Source organism: Anthonomus grandis, chromosome 8, assembly GCF_022605725.1.
Source record: "Anthonomus grandis grandis chromosome 8, icAntGran1.3, whole genome shotgun sequence".
NCBI lineage: Eukaryota > Metazoa > Arthropoda > Insecta > Coleoptera > Curculionidae > Anthonomus > Anthonomus grandis.
The window spans coordinates 10,331,428-10,351,833 of NC_065553.1; the positions used below are offsets into that span (position 1 = coordinate 10,331,428).

General features: G+C 30.4%; 1 protein-coding gene and 1 long non-coding RNA gene across 2 annotated transcripts; one reads left to right on the forward strand and one right to left on the reverse strand.

Annotated features, from left to right (window-relative positions):
- The first annotated feature begins 1,195 nt into the window (after window positions 1-1,195).
- Window positions 1,196-3,010, forward strand: LOC126739840 (ribonucleoside-diphosphate reductase subunit M2 B). Its single transcript, XM_050445655.1, has 2 exons — window positions 1,196-1,366; window positions 1,639-3,010. Exon 2 carries the CDS (start codon window positions 1,646-1,648, stop codon window positions 2,768-2,770), a length of 1,125 nt encoding a protein of 374 aa, XP_050301612.1. The 5' UTR covers window positions 1,196-1,366; window positions 1,639-1,645; the 3' UTR covers window positions 2,771-3,010.
- A 2,434-nt stretch (window positions 3,011-5,444) lies between these two features.
- LOC126739876 (uncharacterized) lies at window positions 5,445-11,644 on the reverse strand. Its single transcript, XR_007661719.1, has 2 exons — window positions 11,529-11,644; window positions 5,445-5,623 (listed from the first exon to the last, which is right to left on the reverse strand). It is a non-coding gene; the product is annotated as an uncharacterized LOC126739876 (long non-coding RNA).
- Window positions 11,645-20,406: the final 8,762 nt, after the last annotated feature.

Genomic DNA, 20,406 nt, shown 5'->3' on the forward strand with positions numbered 1-20,406 from the left:
GACATGTCCGAGCGTTTTTTTTTTGAACATACCCCTGAATTTTAAATGAATTTATTCCAACCTTTACGTTCGCACTGTAGAATAAATCATTTTAGAAATTTGATACTGTAGTGCTAAAGCCCACTTTACGCTCACGCTCATGCAAAGGCGAATGGCAGACGATCCCTTTTGGTAGTTGGATTTGTTTATGAAATTAATAGTATTAAGAACCAACCAAAACCAATGCTTCTTTTGACTAGTTTACAATTAAGGTGCACGATACAAAATACAAAAGCGCCACTTTAGGCGCCCGGCGCATGTACCAAAATTTTACACGCCATTTGAAATTTAAAAGCGCCACTTTGGCGCAAATGCGCCACACCTGGCAACCCTGGTACGAGGCGACAAAAAATACAAAATTTTCGCCAATAACTTCTAAACGGGCAAACCTACAAAATTAAAAGTTATCTTGTTTATAATTGGGAGAGCCAATAGTTGACCCTATTAGAAATTACATGGGATTTCTTATGTCCTGCCTGGCGGTGGAACACCCTGTATGTAATGTCTGTATAGATATGGGCATTATATCGATTAAATAATAGGGAGCTCCGATTATAATTAGGTGGCTAGCAAATGACATATGCTGCGTTCTCGTACTTCTCGATAAAGTCGGACGCTACCTATCAATTTACATGTTATAAAAGAAAATTTGACTTACTGTTACCAGAACCTCTGAAAATAAGATATTTATATGGAACATACGTATTATTCAAACACTTTAGGTTACCCCAGTAATATATTTCACCAATAAAAAGCAATAACCTAGCAGATGGCGACACAAAAAAATGCAGATTCTTAGCTCAATATAATAAATTAATTCTCTAATTGACCGGCAGATGTCTAGAGGCAGTTCTTAATTTTCGATTCTTAAAATCAAAAGACCCACCTAAGTCGAAATACTTTAATTTACTTGTAGTAAAAGAGAATTTAGTCATTTTGAATAAAACAATTTAAAAGTAATATAAGAGTATAATTTTTTCCACGAATAAACAATTTTTAGGCAAAATACGTGAAACCTAACCAAAGATAATATTCTTGGCGCCAAATGGAACCTCGTTCGTTTCAATGACAATCCCGTAATTTTCCATTCAATGAACCAATAACAAGATTAGACCTATATGAGCCACATGCGCTAAAAAGAGACACATCTAAATCGGAACATGTCAAAACTGATACAAGAAGTTTAATGAATCGACATATAAAGCCAATGGGGAGACTTTTGCCGCACAATTTTTGTTTACACTTTGAGTCAACCAGGTTGTGAACCCCTTTTTTATGCAGAATTTGTGGTAATAAGGCAGATTTTTCAGCAAAAACATTTTAAAAGGTACGTTAAGCTATGTAGTATTGATTATGCAATAAATGCTGACCTATAAACTTGCACTATAAAACTACATTTGAGCACAGGACTTGCATTGAACAAACTCAATTAATTCAGAGGCTTTTCATGTATTCTATTGAATGTATACGAATTACCACGAATTTCACATCAATTTAAAGAAAATCCTGCTTGAATATAAGCCGTTTTATGCTCTTTTCCTGCCAATATATAGTGACTCATTTCAGGGTTAATTACTTACAAGTCACGTTTTTTTTCAGCTTCACAATGTCTCTCTGCAACAAAGAAAATTACAATAATGAACTGAACATCAGAGTTAACAAGATGGTGCTTTCTCCCAGCAAGTCAAATATTATCCAGAAGGAAATCAACACATCTGGAGCACCCATTCAAGATGGTGACGATTACAAGGAGTTTGATCCTGAGTTAGAGCCTCTACTTCGAGAAAATCCCAGGAGATTTGTCATTTTTCCCATTGAGTACCCAGATATTTGGGAAAAATACAAGAAAGCCGAAGCATCATTCTGGACCACAGAGGAAGTTGATTTGTCCCAGGACTTGCAACATTGGGCAAGACTAACGGACAATGAAAGACACTTTATTTCGCATGTGTTGGCCTTTTTTGCTGCTTCCGATGGTATTGTTAATGAAAATCTTGTCGAAAGGTTCAGTCAAGAGGTTCAGGTTACTGAAGCAAGGTGTTTCTATGGTTTTCAGATTGCTATTGAAAATATCCACTCTGAAATGTACAGTATGTTAATTGAGACATATATCAGTGATCCCAAAGAGAAGGACTTTTTGTTTAATGCAGTAGAAACTTTGCCTGCTGTGAAAAAGAAGGCTGACTGGGCAATGAAGTGGATTAGCTCGAAAACTTCTACTTTCGGTGAAAGGTTGGTGGCTTTTGCTGCAGTTGAGGGTATTTTCTTCAGTGGGAGCTTTGCAGCTATCTTTTGGTTGAAAAAAAGGGGACTTATGCCCGGTTTGACCTTCTCAAATGAACTAATTTCAAGAGATGAAGGTCTACATTGTGATTTTGCTTGTTTGCTGTTTTCATACCTAGTTCAAAAACCTTCAAAAGAAAGGGTGACCAATATTATTAAAGATGCTGTAGTTATTGAGCAGGAATTTTTATCTGATGCTCTTCCTGTCAGCTTAATTGGAATGAATTGTAACCTTATGTGTCAGTATATTGAGTTTGTTGCTGACCGGCTTCTTATGGAACTCGGATGTGAGAAAATTTACAGTGTAACAAACCCATTTGATTTTATGAATATCATCTCCACTGAGGGTAAGACGAATTTCTTTGAAAAAAAAGTTGGAGAGTATCAGAAGGTTGGAGTTACAGGAAATGGACATGATAATGTTTTTACTACAGATGCAGATTTTTAATTTTAGTATATTTTTTTAATATTTTTTTACACTGCTCTACTTTTATTTAATTGCACAGATTTTGATTTCATGTTTATTTTATATCAAGTGTATGTATAGGTTCCTAATATTTTATTTTATAAACTTATAAAAGGGTGAATGATGATAGAATGTTTGATGTGTTTCTTATTGACTAAGATTATTTTGTAAATATATATTTTTTAGTTTAGTGCACTTCAATAAAAATCTACTATATAAAAGTGTTATCTGTTTTTTTTTCTTTATTAGAAATATCAAATATTGTGAAATATCCAGATTTGTTTTAATTGGTAATTGTGAAAATTAGAATTACATAAGTTTAAAATACTTTTCAGTGGTATTTATTAATACTAATTTACATATTAATACAATATAGAAGATTGGCCTGTCTATGAATGAATAATTTCATAATTTAAAAAAATAACTGAACAAAAGTTAATTGCCGATCTGTGATCAAACATCTGAAGCATTTGCTTCGATTTAACTGAAGTTATAGAATTCTGTTAAATTTAATTGATGTGTGGCGTCCTCTCTTTGTGATTTTTGAAGCTAACAAAAATACAGGAAACGTTTGAAGAACTTAGTTTAATTCAAGATAGATGGCAACCTGCTCAATATATTACAAGCCTGAGTTTGGCTAGGACAGTTTCTGAGTAGGTTTTTTTTTTGGTGTCTAAAGCCTTGTCCACACTATGTAACAAAACACGTGAAATAACAAAGTTCAAGTAAAAAAGTTATATAACACAATGTTAGACAACAATTTTCCTGCTTCATAGGATGTTATCAATTAGATGTCGGTAAAGATCAAACAAAGTTGTAAAGCTTTGTTTTATAACACGCTGCGACTATCCACACTTGCGTTATTTAACAGAACAGGGGCGTTTAGGTTTAGTGTTGCCAGAACTCTTTGGACTCACTGATTTTTCATTTGAAGTTGAAAAAAGAAGGCTTATGCTTATTGGGCAGTTCCAGCAGATGTTAAAAAAAGGGAGGAGTGGCGATGGAGCTGATGCACCATATAATAACAAACTGGACTATTTGCTAAATGATTTTATTTTTAAAAGAAAAAAATTTACGTGAGTAAGAATGAATTAAAGTTTACACCAAAACCTTCTGAAATTGTCCTGATTTGCTCTAATTTGGATTCAATGAATAAAAAGGTTTAGAAGAGTCTATATATTTTAATTTTGTTCCTTAAACAGTCGATGAGAGCGTGGCAGACTTTTGGCACAATATTCCAAATACTCTGTTTAGAAAATTTGAATAAGCTCAAACTCTGGTAGGACTCTTCACATGCTAAGAATCTCGACATAACCGCCATTCTTCTACAGATATAGCATCTCGAAATTTCGTGTCTTTTATGCCTATTTTATCGCCCGTTTGATTTATTCAATTTTTATTAATAGGTATTCAAAATCAAAACTTGTCATCCTTAGAGGTTTTAAGTGTTCAAAGCTACCATCACAATTATTATTGTCTTCTGTCAGTATGTCTAGTTAGTAAAACGTACTCATTTTTTTAGATTTGATTTGTTACATATAATCTGGATATCTCCGATATTTTATAACAAGTTATAAAACATAATTGTACAACAAATTTGTTGTATAACTTTGTCATATAACTTGTTTTGTTACACAGTCTAGAGCCGGCATAATATTCCTTGCCTTATTTACAAAATCAAATAAAAACCGAATAAATATAGTCGGAAAGTTAGTGTTGTTGAGAAAGTCAGAACTAAAAGTTATTTCCTGATCTTGAACCCTGAGTATTCAATAGAGAACTTTAATTAGAAACTAGAACTCCTCTAATTCTTCGCCAAGGCCTATTGAATTTATAAATAATCTTGGCAACCTGTCTTTTACTAAGCTGCTTTTTGTAGATGATATGAAACCGTATACCAGTGCTGAAGACACACGAGATTTGATGGATGAACTTACAAAAGACCATATTATTGAATATGGACACATATGAATCAGTGAACTTTACTAAATATGGTTTAATTTATTTTAGCAGGTCACTTAAGTTTATTTATATTTACAGCAGTGATACATCCTGATCTTTAATTGTCATTCATGTTATAGGACTAGGACTTTATATATCTTATTTCAGGACAGTATTAGAACATTCTTTTATAATCAGGCATCCGTAGCACCAAATCAATATTCTTAGATGTATTTTTTGCTTACAAAGTTCTAATTAGTTAGTTGTTCCTAGTCAGTTATTTAATGCATTTTTTGTTACTTGTATTTACTAAATACTTTATTTAGCTTCTATTTATAAGTAATTAACACTGTAGGAAAGCTAGTTTTTTTCTCTTTCACCATTTTTTTCGCAAGGATCTGCTTTTTTTACGAGTTTTTTATTGGGAAAGTGATAAAATAATATTTTTATTCATCCGAACCCAATAAAAAATTTGTTAAAACTCGGCATTTTTAATAACTAAAACCGAGACGTACCAAACGTAATAAAAGCCACAAATTGCCCTTTAAACGTAATTTCCGCAATTCCGACAAGTTATTACTGGGAAAGAAAATTTGATTGCAGATTAAGGAGGTTTACGTATGACAGGGACGTAGATAAGTTTTTGATAGGAAGAATAAAAATTGCAGTAGAACGAATATTTTGGTACAAACATTTATATAAGGATACAAGCAACTACAAAAATTGAAAAATATATTATGATTTTTGATTCAAAGTTATATGTTGGCGCACAGAACACAAATATAGGGTTGGCGCCTGACTTTTTGACCTGCAATCGGTTTCATACCCGCGCAATCTTTGGACTTTGTTCACATATTCCTTCTTCTACCTCCTTGCTATTCATTCTGCAAGCATCTGAAAATAGGAAAGAAAACTTAATACTTGATAAGAGTAGATAGGTTGTAATAATACTCTATATTAATAACTCATTTATTTTTTGAAATGGAGTTTTAATTTATCGAACATAATTTAATCTGCTTGCACTGCAAAATAATACAACTAAGAAGACAACTAAGACACAGGGTGATAAACTTAACGTAATTTTGGTTTTTCGTTTTTAACAAAATTTAGCCAATGAGTCTTTTTTATATGACAAATCATAAAATTAACCTTTTTTTAAAATTATGTCATAGAGGGCGCAACCACCAACATTTTGATTTTTTTAAAACACCGTTATGTTTTTACGCTTGGCATAATTTAATTTTTATTTAAAATATGCAGTTTCCAAACAATTAATTAACAATTAACTAAACAATATAGTCACTATCTGATACTCCTGATATTAGCAAAATAATTACTGTGCAATGCAAGCAATAAAATGGCACTATAAAACGAGCAAAATACATTTAGATATTTTAGAAAATTCTCTTTAGAGGAGACTGTGTGATATATATAAAAAGCATTTAAAAATGCGATTGTGCATTGTGCGTTTTTTTCAGGACTCTTCAGGAGTTTCTCAATTTAACCAAAAACCATGATATTAATTACAAGACAATACTAACGTAAATCTAATATAATATACTCCATATAAAATGAATCAAATGAATCAACTGTTCTAATTCACGTATAAAAAAGTCGATTGCTCATGAAGAATACTTCGAAAGGAAAATTACTGTCCTTTCATTACCAAACTCGGGATATAAATAGCAGTCCTTATATACTTGTAACTATATAATTTTGTAAATATTTTAAAGAGAAAGGTTCAGCTTGTAAAGGCTAAACTTAATTATTGCCCAGGTATCCCAAATAAAAAATATTTGGCCAAATCTTCTAACCCATGGCAAAAGTTACTTTCTACCGCATTTTGTTAGTGACTTTGTTGACCCTTGTTTTGTTTTATGTAACAGACTTTCCAGTTGTCAGGAACCGCTACCTTTCATCCCTTGGCATGTAATATATAATATAAAAAGTTATTTCTTCTCGGTTTCCATTAGTTCTGTAAGGACTATTTAACCGAAATGTCTCTTACAGAGAATTGCATATCTTCTGTACCTTTCTGTAACAAATAAACCCTCCCTTATGATAATTTAAACCAAAATAGCACAAGATTACGGCTTCATTCGCAGCCGGGGTCGTCTTAGGTACAGAATAGACTTTGACTAATAACTGGCAGAGATAATCTCTATTTCGCTTGAGACTTGACTCTAGTCGACACCCGGTTCCGCCAAGCAGAAAAGGCAAAATTCGAGCGGTGCAGGAAGCGTTTTCCGTTTTAAATTGAATTAAGCGGGAGCCGGGAGCGTCGTGTCCTCTGAACCGTTGGTAATTTGTCTCCGTGTAATTGAAATTTTCGTTAATGTTACTCTAATTATTGTATAGATAGTGCATAGCTGTTTGAGAGCAAGCTGCTACGTAATGGAAATATGATAAGCGATACATTAATTACCAATCTCCCTGGCAACTATAGTTTGGCAATACCAGTCTTTCAAACAGAACTAAAGCCTAGATAGTTAAAGTAATGTTTCGCGAACAAAACCAAATATGCAGGTAATTTTCAAAGTTGTTATAGGATTTTGCGAGCTGTTGTACTCTCTTAGTACTAATATTATATTAATGTTTGATTATTGTAAGCGTTGAGTGAACGTTCCCAGAATATTTCTTTAAAGCTGTCCATGGAATGTTCAGAAAGATTATACCATATCTGTAAGTTGAATATGAATTATTCTAGGATAAAAAAGTTCACCAGTATCTCAAATTATCATTATATTCTTTTTTAATTTTTTTGTTTTTCTTTACAAGGATTTCGATGTTTATAATTCCCAAGTTAACATGGTTCCAGTTGAACTAGTCTATAGATACCAGATCTTCACAGAGAATAGGGATAAGTACTAGAAAATGTAACGATTAATTCATTGTATGATCCAATACAATGTTTCAGGAATATTCAAATTACTGACACAAATCCTTTCCCACTCATTTTTCTCACTATGTTTTTGAAATATTCACAGATGGTTTAGAACATCTGTATAATGTTTGATGTAAAGTTCAATAATCTATAGAAGTTCTACGTGAACATTCAGTTAATCGTCATGGCACATTGCGCTCTCAGGATGATTAAAAAAAATCATTTTATCAGCTTTTTCCGTTCTTTAGGTGTGAACTTGTTTTATTTTAATGCAACTTACATTTTTTCACCTAATTATCTTAAAAAGAAATTTTTTGATGCAAAGTCACCTGTTTAAATTCTAAAATTGCTTTTTTCATGAATTTCCAGTTTTCTTAAATTAATAAACCTTTAAGAGCCATATGAGTTTTTTGCAATTTCAAATAATCCTTCACAAATTATACTTGTTCTATTAGTCTGTCCTATGGATGTCTTAATAATATCACTAATATTGATTTAATGACTAATATTTAAAATTATACTTTTACATTTTCTAAAAGATCTTTTGCGCAGACGTAAATACCACTTAGAGGTACAAAGGCTTATTATTTCATTTAACCTAATTTGCCCCTGAACTTTTAAAAAGGCCCAGAGCCCTTGTCAAGACTAATTATCTCATCCTAAACAGGCGCGTGGTGGTCTTGCTAATCCAGCTTTAAGACTTCTTTAAATAAATTGTTTTGAAACGGCGCGCATTTTAGGTCGTTTGCCTTAATTTTAATGAAAAAGTGTTTTTCTGCAAGAGAATGAGATTTACTTTGAAATCTTCATTAGGATAAGAGGGACAAACTTTATTATTTTTAAATACAGTCAGCTTTGCAAATAGTTGCCTAAGAACAGCTACTGCTTTGACGTCATTTGTGCATCCAAACAGAGGCGGTTTCTAGTCAATTTTGCGAAACTGCGATTCCTTGCCTCTTGGAGTAAAATTTTAATCCGATTAATTTTGTTTTTATAGTTTATTTATAACTAAGATTTTATTCCTAAGATACCTTATATATTTTACTTTCCTAAGAAAGTAAAATATATAAGGTATCTGTTTTAAGTGATATCAATATAGATTTCTGTCTCGGAAACGGTAAGAAATCCATCTTTTTAAACAAAAAATAAATACAATATTTCAAGAAATTTAAAATGCGTTGTATTTTTTATGAAAATGTTGAATTCACGGAAATAATTGGTAAGGGATATTTTATGTTTCTGCATCTGTTTTCCAGAAAAATTTGGAAAAAATCCCAGAAATTTAAAAATTGATAAAAACAAGAAAAAGTATTGTACAATTTAAAATCGGCATTTTTAGGATTCAAATGACCTTTGGATTATGATGAAAAAAACTGTTCACGAAAAATATCTATGTTATTTGTTGCAAACTACCAAAAATGTTACGCTTTAGGTCAAAAAAGTTACAATTGATGTGAAGTTTAAATTGAATGTCAAATAAATAAAATATATGCAATGGTAAATGCACAAGTCTTTTACCCTATAATTTTGAAATGTAGGCAGGCAATTAATTAACTCATAACTCGTTTTTTTTAGTCATATTTGAGTCCGTGTGCTTAATTCGCAAGCATCTATAACCAATTCCAAAAAGGCTATCTCACAATTCTCACTTAGGAATGGGAAGCATAATTTTTATCTTCCAACCTCATAGTCAGAAACCTCATGGTACAAGCTAAAAGCTCTATAATTCTGATTCCCGCATTTCGCATGGCTATGAAATCACTATTGCTGGAAAGAGTTTATGCACTAAACCTATGTATGTATTTTATTGAACAAAGATTTTAAGTGTATTTATGTGTATTCTGTTTGTTACTGTGTACGCTTTTTTTACTATTTTACTTTGTCTACCTTTTTTTGACTCCAGAAGCCAGAAACTATTAATAACAGTTAATATTTAGTACTATTGCGTCTACTAGTTTAAATAAAACTTTTAAGTCCTTTAAGATAAACCATCAAAATGGATGACGGAAAAACAATTAAACCCGAAGAAGTTAAGCCTTAAAAAAAGGTAAACAGTGACAAAAAACAGGCAAATTTCTTAAAGAAGTCCGCAGAGAAAAGCCCGGTTACATTGTTTGAAAGTTTGTGTCAAAAACTTTTAACTTTACCTGCTAATCCTTAAAACCTCGCTTAGCTTAAAACCGGGAAGTTGTCGAGAAGCGAAAGAATGTTACGGCAAAACTGCACAATTTCAGATAAGAACTTCGCGAAGATTGTAGCAGAATTTCCGCTAGAATATTAAGTCTTTGTTATTGCAAGAAAATATGTTTTGTCACATAATAAAATTCTTTGGAAATTAAGCTTAAGAAGAGATCTTAAGATTTTAAGGTAAAATTGATAAAGTCTTACAGAAAACAAAATATAATGTATAATAAATTATAAGTTTACCAATTAAGGGTGGCTTATGGCAGATAGGTGTTTCCGGGGTTTAAATATGAAGCTTATAAGTTCAATAGAATTAAATCAATTTATTAAAGTTAAAATGATGAAAACAGGAGGTGTATGTTAAGTAAATACGGTACAATTTTTAATATACCTCGCATATACGTATAATCCCCGCAAAAATATATGGCAACAAGGTAACGCAAAAATTAAGTAAAACTAGTAAGTATATTTGCAATAAATTACTAAAATTAATATTAAATTGTGAAAATCATGTGTGTGGCCTTGATTTTACGCTTCTAAGTGGTTATATTATTAATGATACCTGTGAAGCTTGTGATGCCTCAGGAAGGACAGTGACAGTTATAATATTGATAAACAAGTAATAAATACATTCTTTAAATTCTTTATCAAAGACAGTAATAAAAAACTGATATATAAAAACGTTCGCCCTAGCTCCATTTGATCCCTATGAAATTCTCTACGCCAATATTAAACTTCACAAATACCTACCTGTCAAGCTTTCAGTAATTTTCTACAAAACTACGCACTGACATTTCCTTAGATCAACTTTCTAAGGTATTACGGAACTTTCGTAACATGTCAGGGCTCGAAAATGGAAAAAAATCCTTGTCGAAATACGAATATCCAGTAGTGTCGACAAACCAACGACGGAAGAAAATATGGACTAGGTTAGTAATTAAATATTATCTTAGATATTGCAGAGAGCATACTTTTATTATTGTAACGCTTTTTAGAGTACATTATTAAGTTTTTGTTTAATAATTTTATTGAATGTTTACAAGATATGACTTTTGCCAATAGTTCACATCGTTATTTTATAATTTTGTTTCATTGAGTAATAATTATGATTTATTGGAAAATAAAATATACAGGGTGTTTTTCATAATTAGTTGGACAAACTTATAGGGGTTGTAGAAGGCCTCAAAATAAGCAAGATCAAAAAAAATCTTATTTTTCACGATAAATTTGACATCTCTGTAGATATTTTTCTGAAAATTAGTAGGTAGTTTTTATGCATCTAGTAGTATTTTTTAACACATAATTTAATTTTTTATAGCGTAGACCATGACTATTAGAGAACAAGAAAGGCTACTCGCTTTTGAGATTAAAATTTTAAGAAAATGCAGGTGTGGTGAAGTAAGGTAAATGACTAAACAACCATGGATCACTTACACCATAAGACCCAGAAGACTTGCATGTAATTAGAGCGGTAAATAGGGATATAGGGACTATTTATAGATGTACACCACATGCAAAAACGTCGCCAAGAGGACCTAGATAAACGTGGAAAGATAATATAGAGAGAGATGCTAATATGATGGATTTACGAAATTGAGAAGAAGTAGCAAGAGAAGAGCGGTACAAGAGTTAGGAAACAAATCTGATAATCTTTAACTTTTTTACTTAAAGAAATTAGTAATATGTTCTACCGCCTCGTACATTTATATTTCTATTTAAGTATCCTAATACCTTTAATGCCAATTTCGATGCTTTTCAACTTCTTATGTAGGCAAAATCTGAGAACCCATTCACAAACTATTACTGTAATTGTGTATATACCGGGTCCATACTGCCCGTCTGTTCTTCCTAAAATTCAGTTTCATTTGATCCCACATGATGTATTTAATTAACTAACATAAGATGCAAGCATCATTTAATTCTTACAACATTTATTCTTGTGGGTACAGAACTATCCCACCAATAAAACCTAAAAACATTTTTTTTGCCAGCAATGGTGTACCTTTATATTCTTTAAAAACAAGAGCGATATATTTAAAGGTGTTATCTAATGTAGCTGTAGGATTGCATAATAATTTCAACTTCGAAGAACTGCCTACAACGTTTAGTATAATAATATTAGGATTATTAATAAAAAACTTTAAAATTAGACTCACCTGTCTTGGAGTAGAGTAAAATGTCAAGAATTTGCAATTTGACCCATGTTAATTTTATAATAATAGTTTTATAAATCGTTAAAAATATTGTCAATTGCAAATTATATTTTGTAAATCTATCTTAGATTGTAATATATATACATATATATTAATAAATAATTTAAAGTGATAACTTTTCGTTTCTTTCCTTCAACCTTTTCCTTCTGTCAACTTTGTTTTCATACGTCAAGTTACTAAATGTTACAAAATTACATAATTTACAAGACATACCATTGTGACAATTCCCTAATATGTCAATTTTTCACAAAGACATTTTACACTGTTGCCATTTTTGACAAAATTCCAGAAAATTTAGTTAAAAGTCGATAGTTTGTGAAGTAAAATTTGTATTACTAATACAAAAATATTAATAATATTAATTGCTCTATTTTCACACATATTTTTTAGAAAATATTTTTTTTTTATTAAAAAAGATAACGATCCCATATTTGATAAAAAAAATTTAAAAGTATTAAGGCTGGTATGTCTAAAACCCAATTCAACCTAATTCAACACTAACCAACCCACTCGCCTGCGACTCGTGCAACAAAAAACCTGTTTATAAATTATTTCCTAATATAAATAGTATGAGATGGTAACACAAGTTACTAATAAAGTACTTTTTGAATAAAATAGACTCCCTGACCTGAAACCTTTTTGTACTAAAATACATATAAGGAATGAAACTTAGAAAATTGATTTACAATCTGAAAACGCTGGAGTATCCATAAGTACATAGAAGCATAGGAAAATCGTCGTCCATATAGAACATAAATTTTCATTCTTTTTACAAAATTGATCCAAGGCATTTTTTATTTTAATATAATAGATTTAAAGTAAGCATCCTAAACAACCAAAAATAACCTAAAAATCGTTGGGTTGTAAATTGCTCAATAACCAATTTTCTTAATTATAATATTTATTGTGTTTCATGGTCCTTTTTCCCACTTTTACGAAATTATTTGCTGTTTCTGAAGTTCAATTTACATTCCTATTTTTTACAGGTAGTTGATTAAATCACTCTCTCTCTTTTAGGAAGTTAGTCACAATTTTACAGCTATTTGGAATAATTTGTTATTCCGTCCAGGTACATAATATACAGTAATTTGCTATTTCTGACAAAAAGTTCAAATTATATTTTAATTTTTTATTCGCAGTCCACGAGGCATTTGCTCTCTTTTTCAGCTACTTGAATGCAAAATTCCAATTTTGTGCAAAAAATTACAATTATTTCTTGTCCTTTCCAGGTAGTTTTATATTATTCAGATAAGGAGTTATTTTATTTCCGGAATTTCATGCAATTTTGTCTGCCTTTCAGGCATTTAAAAACATTTTAAGGTTGTTATTTGTTTCTCTGCTGCATCTGGGCTTTTGAAGTCGTCTGAATAACATCTACTATAAACTTCTATTTTTATTATTCACTCTTAAATTTGTATTTTTTAATATATAAGATATTAGTTAAGGTTGTAACCAAATTTTTTGATTGAGCAACTGATTTTAAAACGAAAAGTTTATATTAACATATTTAGTCAACAAATCAATTTTCTTTAATATTATGGTACTACTTAATAATAGTGCTTACGAAAGCAAAAATCTTTATGTAACCTCATGTGAAAAAATGGAAACTAAAAGAGACAAATTTAGAAACTGTAGCGCCAAACATCTCTGGTAAAAAATCGGGAGAGCAACCTATAATTTTTTTATTTTAACTATAAATACTACTTACTACTTTAAATCTTAAATAACCATCCATAAATAATAAGATAAAATTTTAAAATACCGTAAAATTCGCAGCTTTCCAATCTTTCTTTTTTAGACTTTTCGGGAAAATCATTTTCCTTTAATTTTAATCAATAAAATTTATTTCAAACATTTAAACAAAAATCTAGTGGTCAAACAACCAAATGACTTAAAACATTTTTCCATCACGTTTTGGCGCACTATTTCATACCAAATCAAAAACATTTAACTCATACAATACCAACACTAGCTTTAAAACTAAACATACATTAAGATCATTTGTTATAAACTGTAAGGACAAAGTCCTTCAAGAACAAAAATCAGAAGTTTATCAGATAGGGTGCTTGAGTGAGAGTTGCAATGCATTTTACATTGCATAGACTGGTAGAAGATTTTCCACAGGTATTAGTGAACATTGTAACTTTCATCAAATCTAACTTTTCCAAACATATTTACACTAACAATCACAATTTTAATCCAGCTACTGATTCAATTTTTATATTTAACATAAAAGTAAAAAACTTGATGTGTTGGAAATACTAGAAATAAATAAAGCTACACAAAACAACAACCATTACTGTGTTAATGATTAAATACATCGTTCTTGCCCTTTACAGTTTCTTTTTATCTGGTATTTATTGCTTTCCTTCACAATTTACTAATACTTATACTTTTGTAGTACAATATTTTTGTAACACACCATCAGTTATCCTAGTGCTTTTAGAACTTCTTAACATAAATATCACCTAGGTTTAAGTTTAGTGTTTTCTTAACCATACTATTTAGTCCAAAAACTGACGTCTCATTACATCTTTATCAATAATGAACATAAAAATAAATAAATAAATAAATTACTTTTATTTACATAAACTCAGACCCTTGTGTGTGTGACTTGTGCCAATTTTAAACATTTGTAAGTGCGACTTCTTTGTTTGAATTCAACATGTGCTTAGAGGTAAGGAGGGTGTTTTGTTTACAAACATATTTACCGATTGTCTATTGTCAAGTTTACACACATTTTTAAATGAGGACAAAAAAGGAGAATAAATATTTATCATGTAAATATTTTTTGACGACGTCACTGGTAAAGATTCCCTATGTCGGTGGAATCAACAAGGCGATCTAGCGGCGTTGCGATGTTGTTGCCTTTTTCTCTAATACAAGTTATCTGCATTTATTTAACTTTGTTTTTTGACTTCTTTATAGAGTATCTTATCATATTTTATTTTAAAAAAATACTTCCTATTTTATTAGATAGGAACAGTCGTATTGTGTAATGTCTTGTGCCTTTCAAAATAACTGACAAATTTTTATAATAGCATCATTGCATTAAAGATGTTGCTGAACTGCCCCTAGTTCCAGGGCATTGCTAATTCTAGCCTTTCAATATTCTAAGATATTAATTTTAAAATATTTTCTGTGTCTTTTTGTTTCTTGTTTCTTTGTTCAAAACCAATTCCTTTTAGTATCTCCCTGATGATCATGAAGTATCATCTGAGTATCGCACCGCTATGTCCAAGACTGTGTGGTTTTCAATTTACCTTAAAAAAAGTAGGATAACGCTTTTTAAAATGAACGTCGAAAACTAAGCGCTTAAGCATTTGGCAAGTTCTATAATCTACAAAACTGAATTTCTAAAACATATTTAAGAAAGAGTCCAGAAATTCGTCCGTCGTTCACCCTCACTTTTCTATATTTTAACCCCCCGTGCCGAATGACAGTGGCTCTCTGATGCGATATGTGCTATATGGTTTTTTTTTATAAAGCCAGGACAAAATGCTATAAATCACAACGCCAGTAGGAAGTGGCAAAAAATTTAAGGGGAAGTAATGCAATTTTTTAGGATTATATACAGTCGGTTGGGCGGTGAAATACGCGCAAAGTCCATTAACAGTTTTAAGGCGGTTTTAAGCGATTTATAAATTATCATTTAAAAAATTTTTGCTTACCTGCTTTATATACTTTTATGTGTATTAAAATGGAATGCTCCCGATGATTCCGACAAAATGTAAGAAACTATTCGCAAACTATCACAGTTATTTGATATTTGCCAGGAATATGGTCTACACTTGTATATTTTAGACACTATAAGCATCCATGTTGCCTGTTTCTTCTTCCTTAAATTTAGACAAGTAAGATTTTAATTGTGTTCCTTGGATGAAATTAAGATTAAAATGTTTTCGAATGCTCATACTTCCTAACGAATTTCAGTTTTGGAAAACAACAATGTGTGATAAGTTTTTAACAATAAACATTATTTCTCATATACTTTGGCACTTATGAGAAATTTCAAGCTAGAAGAAATTATTTTCTGCATTCTTTTAGAGCCAAATTCAATAATGTGTTGCCGTCTATTTACACGAATACAGCGGTATGTTTCTGGTGATTTAGGAAAACCTGTATAACACAGATGTTGTTTGTTGCTTTACCTTCCCAGGTATGTGCGATGGGCAAAAATCATTCGAATGTGCAGGACTTGGGGATATATTGTTATTGGAGTCTACAAAGAACTATAATGTATTTACTGCATTAAGAGTAGTTGAAAGTTTGGCATAGCAAAAGGTGTTAGAACCTCGTTAATGTTTAGTTAAATATTAAATTGTCCTTGAAAAAATACAAAAAAAAGCTTTTTGACTCCTGACTCTTCTAACAAATAGAGATAGGAAATGGAATAATGGTAAATATCAATTTTACCTATAGAAACTTGATGCTGATAGACTATTTAAGTATTATGAAGTTATGGAACGAAATTTATAACTATGTGAGGCATACTTGTTTTAGCAATGAAAGTTTCTGTGTTTTCATTGTTTTATGACTATTATTCAAAACAGAAGGTTGTTCATAAATCTTGTGGTTGATGATAAACATTTCGTAAAACTTAAAGTTAATTTCACCAAAATATAACTGTTACCAAATCCAAAGAGTGCATTGTTGCTTTTTTTATATTAGTACTATTATATAGTATTTTAAACTAATTTAGTTTTTCTATTTCTGGGTAATGAACTATAGAACCAGTAATACCGAAAACGTTCAGCAATAAAAATCTGTTCTCTATCAACAAAGCATGTGAAGTCAAAAACGTAGTTAAGCATCATTCGTCCTCCGCATTGTAGCCTAATTTGCCATGCCAGTATACCTAAAAGAGTTAATTTTAAATTCATAGCTATCAATTTTAGGCCTAATGAGTACCAGTTACATTTAAGTAATAGAAAAAAGCAAATACAAATTTGTAAACTTAATTTTTTATTAAACATATTTCATTTATGACAGGATATAAATTTTCAGGTAAGGGACATTTTTGGTGTCGCACAAGATTAGGCAACTTTTTCACTTTTTATCTAAACGGGTTCAACATGTTTGGTAGTTAACGATGAGGTATGGTGATGGTTTGGTTAAGGCAGATCCCACATCACTTATGCCTCAAGCTCCAAAATTGAGAGCCGCTATTTTTTATTTTATAAATAAGTTTTCTAAACATCTTAAGGTAAAAATTTTTGTCATATGATGCTGATAATATAAAATACATTTTACAGAATTAATAACTGTTCCGATTTTCGTATTCTTTAAAATGTCCTAAGTAAAATTAAGACCTGGTGCAAAAATAAAAACTTACAACTTAATGCCTCCAAGTGCACAGTGAGTCTTTAGTCTGAAAATTAATTGTACACATTCTAATTATAAAATTGATGATAATATAATCCTAGGTCAACATATTCGGAGGACTTAGGTGTTACATTAAATACTTATATATATTTTTAAAAAATTTTAAGGGTTTAGTTGGTCAAAAAAAAATCCACGCTTTTCAATTTTGTTTTAGCTTCTAACGTTTCAGCCTATATTAGGCCTTTTTCAGGTAAACAGAAACCCCAAAGCTCTTTGTTTAATTATGATAAATAGAATATAGTGGTTTCATATGACGGTATTTGGTTTATTTGTTGTTGAGGAATATGTACCTGTTGGTGCGTAAAACAATGTACTTAACAATAATGATTGTTAAGTACAATATGCAGTAACAATAACGTAACAGGATATTGTGTATATTGTATAACTTTTATTTACTCAGCTTAACTTATTAAATGCATCTAAGTACCCAATGAAAACAAAGCAATGATTTTCAGAGGTTTAGTTTAAAAATTTTTTGGCGCCCAACAGACAACTGCACTATTATAATCACATATAATATTAGGTTAGATGATATACTGCCTGTATTCTGAAAACAACCTTACTTAGGATATTATCAAATAAGAAGATGTTCAGAGTACTGTGGATATCGAATCTGCGGCTAATTCAGACAAATATTTTCGATTTTGCCGAGAGCTCAATTGCACAAAAACAAAAAAATAATACAATTGCGCCAACTTTGAAAAAAATAGAAAAATAAAAAAAAGTTCATCAATTCTTTATTTTACATCACATATATTTAATAAAATTGTAATAATAAAATCTACTATATTTCTAAATTTAAAATACGAATCAACATCAATAGACCTTTAAAGTTTTTGCCATTCTACCGTAATCCTAATCTATATTATTATAACAACTTTTGTCTTTCCATTATTAAATGAAAGAAAACTTTCTGCTTCCCGATATCATATTATTACAATGGTAGTTTCAAACAGAATTCCTAAGTATCCTGTTTCAGAACTGACATTGTTTATGCAATCGCGTCGCAGACGCGTCTACAAAGTGCAATCAAACTTCGAAATTTAAAACTGACAATGTAAACGCAATTTTGAATTTTTAACTTTCGAAATTTAATATTCTTTTATGGGAGTCTGCTAGTTTTCGACGGGAGTGGTACACTGTATGTAATTTTGGTTTAAAATTATTATGTTGATTAAAAGACGTTTTTAAGTTAGACCTCTTAAAGGCCTACGATGCTTATCTTATTAAAAAGCTTTGCTGAAAATCAAATCCAATCACATATAATTTAATTTTAAAATTTTTGAATTTAAAAATTCCTTAAGTTGATCTTTACACTTGATTTTCTAAAAACTGAATTAATAATTTTAGAATCATTCCAAACATGAGAAGATAATGTTGGTCAAATTAAAACAAAAAGTTGGGGTGATTTTTTTGTGGTAAAGTAATATAAAATAATAACTCTATTTTATTGTGTGTTTGACTAAAGATTTGATTATGTATTTGATTATAGGTTACACATACTGAAAAGAGAAGAATTTAGATGTCTATTGTTACTGGCTACATATGGAAGGTAAAAACTAAGAGCTTTTTTTAAATTATAACTTAATTAAAGAAACATGTAACGCGCCATTGTTTTGAGTACGTTATAAGTCATATCTGTAACATTCATAGTATGGCTTCCAAATTATGCAGGCATATTCTACAAAACTTGTTATGTAGGCATAGTACAGCTTCCTCAAACAAGCTGGATAACAGAACTCTTTAGTGTGTCTTATTATGAACCTAATTCAATCAGGTATAAATGAAGGAATGAGGTATAGATGTTAGTTTTTGATCAAAGACTACTTCGAAGTCAGTAACCTCATTAACGTGTTTAAGTAACACACTATTTAATTTATACGGATACATGTTACTGTTTTCTTTTCTATGATATGAAAGAACCACACATTTACTTATATTAAAGTATATTTTATTCTCGATTAATTACTGAATGACATTATCCAAATCTTTTTGTAATTTCGAATAGTCAGTCAAGCTCTTTATTATCTTGTAAATCTTTTAGTCATCTGCAAACAATAAACCTGTTGATTTTTTAAAAACTTTTGTAATACTATATATAAAAAATAAAAATAACAAGGCAATTGGAACCTTGAGATACACCAAATGTTACACAGAATAAATAGCTGAAATTTATATACTTTAACATTCACCGAATGCTTCTTTTTATAAAAATACTTCTTGAGAAACTCTATTAAATTTTCATCAGCATCAGAGATCTCTTGGGTGGTATTTGTTAAATTACCTAAAGTAGACTTAAATACTTTTTTTACCTAAAGAGATTTAAGAAAGTCATACATGAAAAATGGATATGCTATTTTCACTTTAGGCGGGTATTTTTTTGAAAATTTTTTATTTTTTGGTAAAGTCAAGAATTTTATATAATTCATCATAAATCCATTCGACGCCGACGGCAGTATTAACGTCTTTGTATATACATTTAAAAAGCTGCAATTGGTTTGCTTAAAATTTTCATATAACAAGATATTATGATCTCTTTTCAAGTTATACTTAACATTAATATTTTGTATTTTTTTATGTTTCTTTTACTAAAGCGAAACCGAAATATTTCATGTGGGATGGAAAGCACCTTCAATAACATGCTAAAATCACTTTTAGATATACTGCATTGCTCTTGGCCAATAATCACATTATTTAGTATACGATTTTAAAAATTTGTTTTATAATTAAAAGGAGAGAAAGTTTTTAGTTCAGAAGTAGTAAAGTAGTGACGTAATAAAAATGTTGAGTCATAGAGATAATATTGCTCCTTTATAAAGTCATATAGTTTTCCGTATGCGGAATTTTTATGTGCAAGTCGGATTACTTATCCAGATATCCAAGCCGTATATGCAAGCTACTTTTTCTCTTATGTTACCTACGCAGAATATCTCTTTTATTTAAAATTTATATTTAGGCCTGTTAATAATAAACATCGGTAGACTCCAGTGTGGTGTCAGATTCGAATCCTG

Excerpts from the sequence above, each read along its gene's own strand:
- LOC126739840 (XM_050445655.1), top strand. The coding sequence starts at position 1,646 with ATGTCTCTCTGCAACAAAGAAAATTACAATAATGAACTGAACATCAGA.